Consider the following 13,006-nt stretch of genomic DNA (forward strand, 5'->3'; position numbering starts at 1 on the left):
TTGTTGCTTACAGAACTGTTTTTAACGTATCATAGAGTACTTGTTTAAAACAGTGACACATTTAAAAATTATGCCACTTCCTCTCAAATGAGGTAGGGAAGACTAGGGAGGCCTGCCAACAATAGTAATGAAAATGTTCAGGCTAAAGGGCTCTGCTGGCGGGGCTCTGCTGGCGGGGCTCTGCTGGCGGGGCTCTGCTGGCGGGGCTCTGCTGGCGGGGCTCTGCTGGCTGGGCTCTGCTGGCTGGGCTCTGCTGGCTGGGCTCTGCTGGCTGGGCTCTGCTGGCGGGTTCCGCTGGCAGGTGCACAGTTACATAGTAGTTGAGGTTGAATAAAGACATCAGTCCATCCAGTTTAATCTGTACAGGTGTGTATGTGTGTGTGTGTGTGTGTGTGTGTGTGTTTGTCAGTGGCCTGCTCATTTCCCATAACCCTGAATGTTGTGATCTGTGAGATGCATGTCCAAGAGTCTTTTAAAAGTAGCAATACTCCACGCAGCTACCACCAATTCTTGAAGAGAGTTCCACATTCTCATACAGTGATGAACCCCTTACTCAGCTTAAGGTTAAACCGCCTCTCCTCTAATCTCATTGTGTGGCCATGTGTCTTCTTGCACTCCTTGGGACTAAAACGTTTTCTACCTATGCTAGGATCGCCATTGAGGTATTTGTAAATCGCTATTATGTCCCCTCTCAGGCGTCTCCTCTCCAAGGAGAATAAATTAAGCGCTTGTAATCGCTCCTCATAATTAAGGTCCTCCAATCCCCTTATTAGTCTAGTTGCCCTTCTTTGGACTCTTTCCAGTTCCAGCACATCCTTTCTGAGGATTGGTGACCAGTACTGGACAGAATACTCCAGGTGTGGCCGGACCAGGGTTTTATAAAGTGGAATGATTATAGCTTTATCTCTGGAGTATATCCCCTCCCTTATGCGTGCTATTATTCTGCCGGCTTTGACAGCTGCAGCTTGACATTGCATGCTATTACTTAGTCTATCTTCCACTAGAACCCCCAAATCTTTCTCCATTCTGGATTCCCCCAGAGGTTCCCCCCTAGAGCATTTTGTTTTTTGTTTGTTTTTTGCCCCCAAGTGTAATACCTTTCACTTCTCTACACTAAATCTCATTTGCCATGTAGTTGCCCACTCTGTTATTTTGTTCAGGTCATTCTGTAAGATTTCTATATCTTGATGAGAAGTTATTGCCCTACAGATCTTTGTGTCATCCGCGAAAACTGAGATTGAGATACTGATTCCATCCTCTATGTTGATGAATAAATTCATAATTCATCATAGGTCCCTGGGGGACCCCACTTACCACTGCAGACCAGTCTGAGTATGTGTTATTTATCACCACAATTTGGACACGCCTATGTAACCAGTTTTCTATCCAATAACAAACCTTGAGGTCGATGCCTGCAGACCATAGCTTGTAGATTAAGCATTTGTGGGGAACAGTGTTGAATGCCTTAGCGAAATCCAGATACACCACATCCACAGGTCTCCCCCTGTCTAGCTCACAGCTCACAACCTCGTAAAATGTTGGCAGATTTGTTTAACAAGAACATCCTTTTGTGAACCGTGCTGATTACTGTTGATAATACCGTTGTCTTTAGCCAGTTCTTGGATGTACTCCCTTATCAAAACTTCCAATAATTTATATACAAATGTCAGGCTGACCGGTCTATAGTTTTCCCCGATCTAGATAAAACCCTACTGAGTTCCTTGAATACCCTCGAGTGCAAGCCATCCGGTCCAGGCGATCTATTAGTATTAATGCGATCAAGTCTTTCCTTGATTTTGCCCTTTTGATAGCCACTGCGGCAAGTCTTGCGGTGTTGTGCTAACCAGACCATCCTGTTCTGTATACCCCTCCTTTTCGTGTGTAAAAACCGAGGAGAAGAAAGCATTTAGCACAGTTGTCTTCTCTGTCTTCTGTAACCATCCTCACATCATCGTTAATTACGTGTGCAACGTGCTCTGACCTCGCTTTTTTGCGATTAACCACTTGCCTACAGTGCGCTTTCACCCCCTTCCTGCCCAGACTGATTTTCAGCTTTCAGCGCTCTCCCACTTTGAATGACAATTACTCAGTCATGCAACACTGTACCCGTAAAAAATTTGTGTCCTTTTTTTCACACAAATAGAGCTTTCTTTTGATGGCATTTAATCACTACTGGGTTTTTTATTTTTTGTGCTATAAATAAAACAAGACTGAAAATATTGTGAAAAAATGCATTTTTCTTTGTTTCTGTCATAAAATTTAGCAAATGAGTAATTTTTCTTCACAAATTTTGGCCAAAATTTATACTGCTACTTATCTTTGGTAAAAATAACCCAAATAAGTGTATATTATTTGGTCTTTGTGAAAGTTATAGAGTCCACAAGTTATGGTGCTATTCTTTGAAAATTGACCTTACTTGATCACACCTGATGTACTGAAGGCCTATCTCATTTCTTGAGACACTAAAAAGTCAGGAAAGTACAAATACCCCCCAAATGACCCCTTTTTGGAAAGTAGACATTCCAAGGTATTTAATAAGGGGCATGGTGAGTTTTTTGAAGTTGTCATTTTTTCCCACAACTCTTTGCAAAATGAAGATTTTTTTTTTTGTTTACAAATTGACGTATTAACAGGTTATTTCTCTCACACAGCATATGTATACTTGCAACTACACCCCAAAATACATTCTGCTATTCCTCCTGAGTATGGCGATACCACATATGTAACACTTTTTCACAGCCTGGCCACATACATATGCCTAACATTCAAGTAGCACTTTTCACAAAGTTGTCCATTTATCCACTTTAAGACTGGGCCTATTTTTGACACTTGGTGTTTTACAAGCTAAAATCATTTTTTTTGCTAGAAAACGACTTAGAACCCCCAAACATTATATATTTTTTTTTTAGCAGAGACCCTAGAGAATAAAAGATCGTTGCAATATTTTTTATCACACCATATTTGCGCAGCAGTCTTCCAAATGCAATTTTTTTGAAAAAAATTCACTTTTTTGAACTAAAAAATAAGAAAACAGTAAATTTAGCCCAATTTTTTTCCATAATGTGAAAGATAATGTTACGCAGAGTAATTAGATACCCAACATGTCATGCTTCAAAATTGCGCATGCTCACAGAATGGCGCCAAACATTGGTACTTAAAAATCCCCATAGGCAACATTTTAAAAATTTCTGCAGGTTACTAGCTTATAGTTACAGAGGAGGTCTAGGGCTCAAATTATTGCTCTCGCTCGAACGATCGTGGCGATACCTCACATGTATGGTTTACATATGTGGGCGGGACTTGCGTATGCGTTTGCTTCTGTGCGCGAGCTAACGGGGACAGGGCGCTTTAATTTTTTTTTCCCCCCGATTTATTTTATTTATTATTTTTTTATTTTTACACAGTTAAAAAAAAAAAAAAAAAATGTTTTGATCATTTTTATTCCTATTACAAGGAATGTAAACATCCCTTGTAATAGAAATGGGCATGACAGGTCCTCTTTATTGTGAGATCTGGGGTCAAAAAGACCTCACACCTCACAACTACACTAAAAAAGAAAAAAAAAATTGTTGAAAGAGGAAAAAAAAAGCGGCCCTTTAAACCGGTTGCTAGGCAACGTCTTTTGACGTAGCTCCGGTCCTCCAAGACCATAGAGTCGAGTGAGGACCATCTTGCCCTCACTCGACTTCCTGTCTCTGAGGATCCGGGACCGGATAGTTTTCCCCGCTGCCGGCGGGTCCGGTAAGCTGGGAAAACGTCTGGGACGAGGGGGGGGGGGCACCTCTTCCCCTGCACCGTAAGGGTAATTCCGTGGCGAATCCGCCACTGGGACCACCCTTATCTGAAAGCCGACCGCCCGCCGTTTCAAAAAATTCCGGGGTTATGGGGGCTATCTGCTGCCATAACCCCAGTATTTAGCTTTTAATGGCCGACGCATATAGTCGTTAGGCGGTCAGTAAGTGATTGCATGTATATGGCAAACAGGTGACGATGACTGATGGGGTGACAGGTGACGATGACTGATGGGGTGACAGGTGACAATGACTGATGGGGTGACAGGTGACGATTACTGATGGGGAGACAGGTGACGATGATTGATGAGGTGACAGGTGACGATTGATGAGGTGACAAGTGTCGATGATTGATGGGGTGACAGATGACAATCACTGACGGGGGGACGTAACGATGATTGATGGGGTGACAAGTGACGATGGCTGATGGGGTGACAGGTGACGGGTGATGGTCACTGATGGGTGACAGGCGATGGTGCACGGCGGTACTGATGGCAGTCTCTGGTGACCGGTGAACTTTAGGCTATGTCCACATGTGAGCGTAGCGATCGCGGGCAGAATCACTGCGATTCTGCCCGCGATCCAGAAATCATTGCAAATGGCGGGACGCCTGTGCGTTGCCCGTGATTTGCAATAGCACCCCAAACGCTGTGCGATGTTGCAGCAATTTCTGCCTGCCGAATCGAGGTAACATCACGCAAACGCATGACGCCCCAAAGAAACTCTTGTACCTTTTTTGGGCGTCATGCGTTGTTTGCGCTATGTTACCGCGATTTGGCAGGCGGAAATGGCGGCAACATCGCACAGCGTTTGGGGTGCTTTTGCAAAAAACGGGCAACGCACAGGCGTCCCGCAATTTGCAATGATTTCCGGATCGCGGGCAGAATCGCAGTGATTCTGCCCGCGATCGCTACGCTCACATGTGAACGTAGCCTTATGGGTGTCAATTTCTGGGCACTGAAGAGGTGACTGTTGGGTGACAGGTGACATTGGGGGGGGGGGGGGGGCTGAGGACTGTGTGGGGACATTTATTTGTGTGCTTTTACATTTGACAGGTGTACAGAGCAGTAACTCACTGTTTCTAGCTCTGCTCCCCTCATACTGGAAACTGTATAAGGGGAGAAGAGCTAGTAACAGTGAGTTACTGCTCTTTGTTTACATTTTCTGATCGGCTGCGAATGGATTCACAGCCGATCACATAGTAAACAGTCACTGTCAGTGACTGTTTACTACCGCCGGTGACAGCTGTGTTCCTACGGAACACAGTGCCACCGACATGACCGCGCTGCGCGCTCCCGATCGCGTATACGCGGTCATCTTGTGGGCGCCTCCATTGTGATCGGCTGTGTCATTGGAACACAGCCGATCACGTGGGAAACAGCCACGCCCATTGGCTGTTTCCCCCCTGCCGGTGACGGGGGGTGTCCTGGGGACACCCCGACACCGGCAGTGCAGGGCGGCGCGCACGCGATCGCGTGCCTGCCCTGTATCCTGGGATGATGTCAGGATAATGGCCGCACCGCTCCGCCGTCAATTGACGGCGGGCGGGCGGCAAGTGGTTAATGTATTTAAAGAATTTCTTAGGGTTTTTTTTATTTTTTTATTTTTTTTTTTTTACTCTCCTCTCCTCTATGTGTCTTTCTAAATCATTTTTAGCCGTCTTGATCCCGTTTTTACATTTCTTGTTAGATTCCTTATATTGGTGAAAAACTGATAATGTCCCCTCCGATTTGTATTTCTTGAAGGCCATTTTTTTCGCTCTAATAAGCATTTTTACATTACGGTTTAGCCACCCTGGTTTGACCTTGACTCTTCTAAAATGTATTTCCCGTTGGAATGCACTGTGCGATACTTTTGTTTAATATGTTCCTAAAGCATTCCCATTTTTCCTCCGTGTTCACTGTTCCTAGGGTTTGTTCCCAGTCTATGTTCTCTATTGAGCACAATTTAGGAAAGTTTGCCTTTTTGAAGTTTAGAGTCCTTATATTACCCCTCGTGTCTTATTATTCTATGATTTACTTTAAATTTAATCATCCTGTGATCACTAGAGCCCAAGTTGTCCCGTACTTCTACATCTGAAATTAGGCCTGAATCTGGCCTACTGCTGGCGTGTACTGTTGGTGGGTATTGCTGGCTGGTTCCCACCCACCATTCCTAAGCATCAGTGTGACAGGAGTCAGTGCTAGAGGAAGCTTGTGGCTGCAGTAGAGAGTAGAGCCGATGCTTCCTGTATCGCTCCCATCACAGGCGGCATACATATGGTATCACTCTGCCTGTGACAGGAGTCGGCGCTATACAGGAAGCATCGGCTCTGCTTCCTCTAGTGCCGGGTCCATGCTTCACACTGATTCTCGGGGATGGCGGGTCGGGAACCCCCAATCTGGGCTTGCAGACCCGCAATCCCAGAGCATGAGGTGGTGCTGGGATCCTCGGACTCATAGGCTCTGAGTCAGTAATATTTTCTGGGGGGGGCAATTGCCTGCATTGTAGGAACTATTATGTGTGTATGTTTTTTTTTTTTTTTTTTTTTTGCATTTTCGAAAATGTAATAAAGAAATAAAATCCAACCTACCTCCATTCATACTGTAGATCGTGTTTCATTTATAGACTCAGTAGTATGACCTCTGTGAATAAAGTGTGGTGCAGAAAGGTCAGACCATAGTTGGGCACTCTAGATTAGTGCGTGTTACAGCAACCTCAACTGTTAACCCCCGCTGAACCGAAAAATTATGGCTACAGTGTTTAGGAGGATCAGAGGAGGAAGATTTCTACAAAACTAGGATCAAGGAGTGCAAGGGACAAACCAACCAGCACATTTCCTTTGTGCTGTTTGTTGCTCTTCCTTTTTTTTTTTTTTTAAATTAAAAAAAAATAAGCTTATACTATTATATGGTGCTTACAGTGGTCAGCTTTTATTCATGTAAAACCTTTATCTCTAAAGGAAAAACAAATCTGTTGCTGTAATTGCCTAAAAGTGCTAGCAATTAGGGCTGTTCTGATACCTTATTTTTAATCAGTGAGTATGAGGACTGATGCTTTCGGTCAAATATTTGCAGATGTCACATGCCGATATCTTTGCAGTGCGATTTGACCCCATATAAAATGGGCTTAAATCAAACTGCAAAGAATCGCATGTTTGAACAGGAATGCGGTGTGATTTGTGGCCGAATCGCATGCGGTTTACCGATCCTCTCCTGTGTGAACCTAGGGCTGAAGTCATTATGACAAGCCTGGGTTCATGCAGAAGCGGTGAGGCAACCTGCATGCGATTCAGACAGGAATCGCACTGCATTCCTGTTCAAATAGCATGCAATTTTTTTTACAGAGCGATTTGAGTCCTTTCATTTTGAATGAGCCCAAATCACAGTGCAAAAGCATCAGTTTCGGGTATCGGAGGATTTTCATGAGTGCTCGTAAAAATACTCAGTATCGGTATCAGTGCTACCCTACTAGCAATAGTTTTAGTTTAAATTTGTTAGTCAAGTCCATCCGTATCTGCTACTGCATCGAACATCACCCTCACCCCAGAGTGACAATGCTGCTGTCCAAAGGGGTGTCTGTTGCGTCTCCAGAGTGGAGACCCGTAGACCGGCAGTGTATTACTGACAAGGTCACCAGGTGAAAAAGTATTAAAAAAAAAAAAGTAATATTTGCAAAATTGATAAGCTGCAATGTTTTTGATTTGTTTTTGATCTTAATACTGCTTTACCAAGTAATTCTTGGAATTTACGACCGTGTTTCTGCCCACTGTTTTTTTTTTTTTTTTTTTTGTTTTTTTTTAACCATTACCTACCTGACCTTCTGCATCCTGCCCACCCCTCCATCCTATGTACTTTGAGAAAGCTGGGGTGGAAAGTATAATACAGTTCTGTAGGCACCCGAGATGTTTTCCTTTGTAGTTCTGATGTTGCAAATGTATTTTACATTCAGTCAACAGCTGTTTATAAATCCAGTGATTACATAAGTTCATTGTAACAGAGCAGACATTTTTTCACTTCTGGCTATGAAAACTTTGAATGACACAGGTATGTGGAGCATATGCCTTTCTAGTTCTCACTGTATGATGGCACAGAAAACTGAATGCAATCAGGGCTGTGATTCATTGGTCTGGGCTGATATGGGACGGTTATTGCAATACAAGGAAAAAAAGACAGGTAAAATATGTATTTGCAAAGTATTTTTGGTATTTCTGTATATAAAGTCGTGCAAGAGCTAATCCTGTTATAGGTACAGATTTCAAGTAAAATATCGACTTCTTTATTGTGTAACATATTTACCATACATAGTTCCATTTTTGGTTTGCTTTGTTTCTAGGATGTAGAAACCCTCTTCAAAGGCGAGAACTTACCGAAATTTGTTAATTGTGAGTTTGCCTATAATGACAATTGGTTCATCACTTTTGAATCAGAAGCTGACGCACAACAGGTAATACATATTTACTCCGCTGGTTCAGAATTCATTGTCTTTGCTAATTTTCTGGGTTTTAAGTTTGGTTCTTTGCACATCAGTGAGTTTCTGCACTGTTAATACATTTCAAATATGTCTGTTAAATTGTGGTACTAGTGTAGCTCAGTTGAAGTCATTAACAGATCATCCCTTACCAAAAATGTATGCATGGGAAGAGAAAATGTCACTTAACCCATTGTCCCTTGTTCCAATATTGCAACAGTAGTTGTCCCTTGTTCCAATATTGCAACAGTAGTGATGTGAGTTATTTATATTCTGCTGCTTATAGGTAACCTATACATTTTTTGCGCAAATTAAACATTTTCAACCTTAGGCATACATGGCTTAAGGCCTGGTTCACAACTATGCACTTTGCTTTTGATCTGTTCCTGCAGTGTGTTTTTGCAGATTTTTTATTTTTTTTTAACCTTTCTTTTGTGATGTTTTTAGGTTTTTTTTTTGTTTTGTTTTTTTGTCAATTTGTTCAAAATAAAAAATGCACTGCATGCTTTTCTTCTGCATCTCTGTTGAAGTCTGTGGAAATATAAAGCACCGTTTTACGTTTTAAAAAAAAGTCTGACCTTTTCCAAAAATGCAGTGGCTGATAAAAGCATAAATGTGAACGAGTCCCATATAAAATCCATTGTAAATTGACTGTAGTGCGTTTCTGCAAAAAGCACCAAAAAAAAAAAAATGCATAGGTGTGAACCAGGTCTAAATGTCATAAAATATGGGCCCTATAATCTCTTTGGATCTTTTAGTTTAAATCGGCTTAAATACATTCCAGGTGCATGAAACCAAAAGATGTGCAAAGCCTTTACTGTTCATGGTCCTAAAAGGCAGCATAATACGGAGTAGAAAAGCCTTTCACCTGCCAGCATGCTGTAAAGCAGGGCTCAAGGTCTGTGTGTGAAAACAGTAAGTGGTTTAGTTTTACTGATTTAAACTCAAGTTAAACTGTAGGCCTTGTTCACACCATGTGCAGAGACGGCAGTTTTTCTGTATGCGTTCTGCAATTGCACAAAAAAAATCGTTCTCTCTGTCGCACTGTTCACACCACAACAGTGGTATCACATGCAGGTTTTCAATGTGCGGGAATCTGCAAAATGTATGTAGTTTTATGCACGGGAAAAAACTGACATGATCTAAACACTGTGTTGTGAACAGGGCGCACACACTATATTGTCAAAAGTATTGGGACACCTGCCTTTACCTGCACATGAATTTTAATGGCATCCTAGTCTTAGTCCATAGGGTTCAGTATTGAGTTGGCCCTCCCTTTGCTACTATAACCGCTTCAACTCGTCTTGAAAAGCTGTCCACAAGGTTTAGGAGTGTGTCTATGGGAATGTTTAACCATTTCTTCCAGAAGTGCATTTGTGAGGTCAGGCACTGATGTTGAACAAGAAGGCCTGGCTTGCACTGTCGGCTCTAATTCATTCTAAGGCTCCTTTCACACACTCCGTCCGTCGTACGGAGTCCGTTTTTCTCAGCGAGAAAATCCGCCAATCCCCCGCTGAGCAGGAGGATGACAGCTGTGTCTCCGTGGTGTGTGCGGAGACAGCTGTCAGCTCCCAATGCATCTCTATAGGGGAAATCAGATGGGAACGGACCTTTTTTTCCTCTCACCTTCCAGGATGGCAAACTTATGAGAGATATCATGCTCCTCCCTACCGGAAACACAATCCAATTCACAGCTGTTAAAAGGCCCCACCCTTCCCCTTGTCCCTCAGTTTGATTGTGTTTCCCCACAGCAAAACATTTATTTTTTTCACTTTTGATGGTACCCCTGTGAGCCAGGTTCAGGAATGCCGGTGAGGGCTGCACTCTACCTGCTCGCCTCCTAAGGCAACTCACAGGTCGCCCCCCGAAGACACTAGCCATCAGTCACCTGGGTGGTCCCTCTAGGCTGGTGTCCTGCTGAACTGCAGAAGTCTCCTCCATCTATCGAGCGGCGTCCGGAAGATTCTAATTTCCGGCCGGAAGAGTGCGCTCCAAGCCTCGCTTGAGAACCCGATCTTCCGGTGAAGCGTCACGGGCGGAGCATGCGCAACGCGACCCGGAAGAGGAAAATCTAACTCGGAGGAGGCGCCAGACCCGCATGGAAGCGGAGAAGCAGACTCCCAGGCCACAAAAGCCAGGAAATCTGCCCGAACAATGAAGCCTGCTGCAACTCACCTCACAGACAAGGAGGAGGGAAGATCGGGACAGGTAATGTCGGCTAAACCCAGGTCAGAACCAGGTAACGGAGGTTCCTTAATACCCTGTTCCAGAAGGGGTATTCTGAGGGTCTTGGGACTCATGACAGCCTGCATACCAGCGGTAGTCTGGACGCAGCTTCATTCCAGAGATCTCCAGTTCTTCCACCTTTTCTCCTGGGACAGGAAGGTAGAATCCTTGGACTAGATAGTGGTCCTCACCCCCCAGGTAAAAAGGTCTCTAGAGTGGTGGTCAAGTCCAAGCAATCTGGTGAAAGGTAGACCTTGGGGTCAGTGGAACCCAGTATGGGTTACCACAGACGCAAGCACCTGGGGGTGGGGGGCGCATCTAGAGGGTGCTCAAGCTCAGGGCACCTGGGGAAAGGAGGTTGCAGAGGCCTCAAACTTCAGAGAATTAAAAGCAGTAAGCGAAGCCTTAATGTCTTTCGAGAGTCTCCTGCGGGGCAAGGAAGTACAAGTCTTCTCTGACAATGCTACAACAGTAGCTTACCTAAATCACCAAGGAGGCACCAGGTCAAGGCCTCTCTTGAAACTGACCCAGGAAATCCTGACTTGGGCCGAGGGGAGATTAACCTCCCTGATGGCTAGCCGTTTAAAGGAAGAAGACAACAAGGAAGCAGACTTCCTCAGTCGTCATCCCATAAGGAAGGAAGAGTGGGAGCTAAATCCAGAGGTCTTTCAGACTCTGGTCAAAAGATTTGGTTGTCCAGAAGTGGACCTGTTTGCCACCCGGCAAAACAGAAAGGTGGAAAAGTTATTTTCCCTGACAAGGGAGAAGGGCATGGTGGGCCTGGATGCTGTGGCCCAAAGGTGGCAGTACAGGTTGGCTTATGCCTTCCCACCACTAGTCCTGATTCCTCGAGTCCTACAAAAACTCACTCTCTGGGACTCAGCCTTCTCCTGATTGCCCATGGTGGCCAAGGAGGGCATGGTTTGCCACTCTAAAGACCTTCTCGATAGCCACCCCTCGGAAACACCTGAGTGTTCCGGACCTGCTATTGCAGGGACCAATTTTGCACCCAAAACCAGAATTCTTCCAACTGGTGGCCTGGTTAGTGAACGCCAGGTCCTCAGATTGAGGGGGTGCTCAGACAGAGTCATAGATACACCCTTGATGAGCAGAAAAGCAGTAACTAGGAAAATATATTTAAAGGTTTGGAAAACCTTTTGTACTTGGTGTAGGCAGAAACAAACTATCTCCACCTCTGTCCCTGTAATCTTGGAATTTTTACAGGATGGGGTAGAGAAGGGTGTGGCGGTTAACACCCTTCGGGTACAAGTAACGGCTCTTTCGGTCTTTCTAGATGTAAGGATCGCAAAAGAGCCTCAAGTTAAAAGATTTCTGTTAGCAAGGGATAGCGCTACCCCTATAGCAAAAAATAGGTTCCCACCGTGGGATTTAACTAGGGTTCTAGAGAGTCTATCTAGTACCCCTTTTGAACCCATAGAGGAGGTTTCAGTTAAAATTGTAACTCTAAAACTAACCTTCCTGCTAGCCATCACATCGGCTAGGAGAGTAGGGGACCTACAGGGGATCTCTATAAAAGAACCTTTTATGTTAATCCTGCCAGATAGGGTTATTCTCAGGCCAGATCCATTATATCTGCCCAAAGTAGCATCCTTCTGTAATAGTCCTAAGAATGAAAAAGAGAAAAAATGTCACGCCTTAGATGTGTGGAGGTGCCTCCTCAGGTATTTATAGAAGACAGGAGTTTAGAAGATCTAGTCCTCTTCTAATTCTCCACTCTGGACCAAGAAATGGATTGCAGGCCTCAAAGCCCTCAGTCTCTAGGTGGATTAGACAATCCATTACCATGTCTTATGAGGTTTCAGGTGTTCCTGCGCCAGAAAAGCTGAAAGCACACTCAACAAGGGCCCTAGCAACATCCTGGGCCGAAAAAGCTGGAGCATCTTGGGAACAAAACCGCAACGCAGCCACCTGGTCCAGCCATGACACGTTTCTGAAGCACTACCGAGTGGAGGTGCTCTCAACAAGATCTAGCCTTTGGCCGAAAGGTCTTTCAGGCAGTGGTCCTACCCTAAGGTAGGCCTGTGGGTCTGATTTATTATCCTCTCATAAGTTTGCCGTCCTGGAAGGTGAGAGGAGAAAACCTTCCGTTGACCGGTAACGTTTTTTCTACGAACCTTCCAGGTAGGCATGTGACGATATCAGATTTCCATGCTGCGATTAATTGATTAGGGTTTTGTCACGGTATACGGTATTATCACGGTATTCAATTATTAAACTTAAATTATTAAATTTCTACCTCACTTCAATTTCATTGCTGAATTTAGGGACTTTGGTTCACTTTTGCACATAATTATATAGTCAGTCAGTACAGACTCTGTGAACCAGGCCTAAAATAAGCCATCAAGCAGTGTCTGGCCTACCTGGTGATGACTGGGCCTGGCGCTCGGCTCCGATGGCCTGGTCATTAGGGGCTAAATCCTTGCGGCCCAGAAGTGGTTAAACCTGCAGGAGGAACGGTGTTTTTATATGTAAATTACTTTTTACATGCTTTAGGCCTAGTTCACATGTATGCGGGTTGG

General features: G+C 44.3%; 1 protein-coding gene across 1 annotated transcript in view; it reads left to right on the plus strand.

The window, feature by feature from the left end:
• The window catches only part of LARP4B (La ribonucleoprotein 4B), a 321,080-nt gene that overhangs the window by 236,297 nt on the left and 71,777 nt on the right, over positions 1–13,006 (plus strand). The window contains exon 9 of the mRNA XM_082259577.1: positions 8,106–8,216. Coding sequence (XP_082115703.1) covers positions 8,106–8,216 — 111 coding nt within the window. The remainder of the gene's footprint in view (positions 1–8,105; positions 8,217–13,006) is intronic.

The sequence above is a fragment of the Pelophylax lessonae genome (assembly GCF_965119305.1).
Source record: "Pelophylax lessonae genome assembly, chromosome: 5".
NCBI classification, from domain to species: domain Eukaryota; kingdom Metazoa; phylum Chordata; class Amphibia; order Anura; family Ranidae; genus Pelophylax; species Pelophylax lessonae.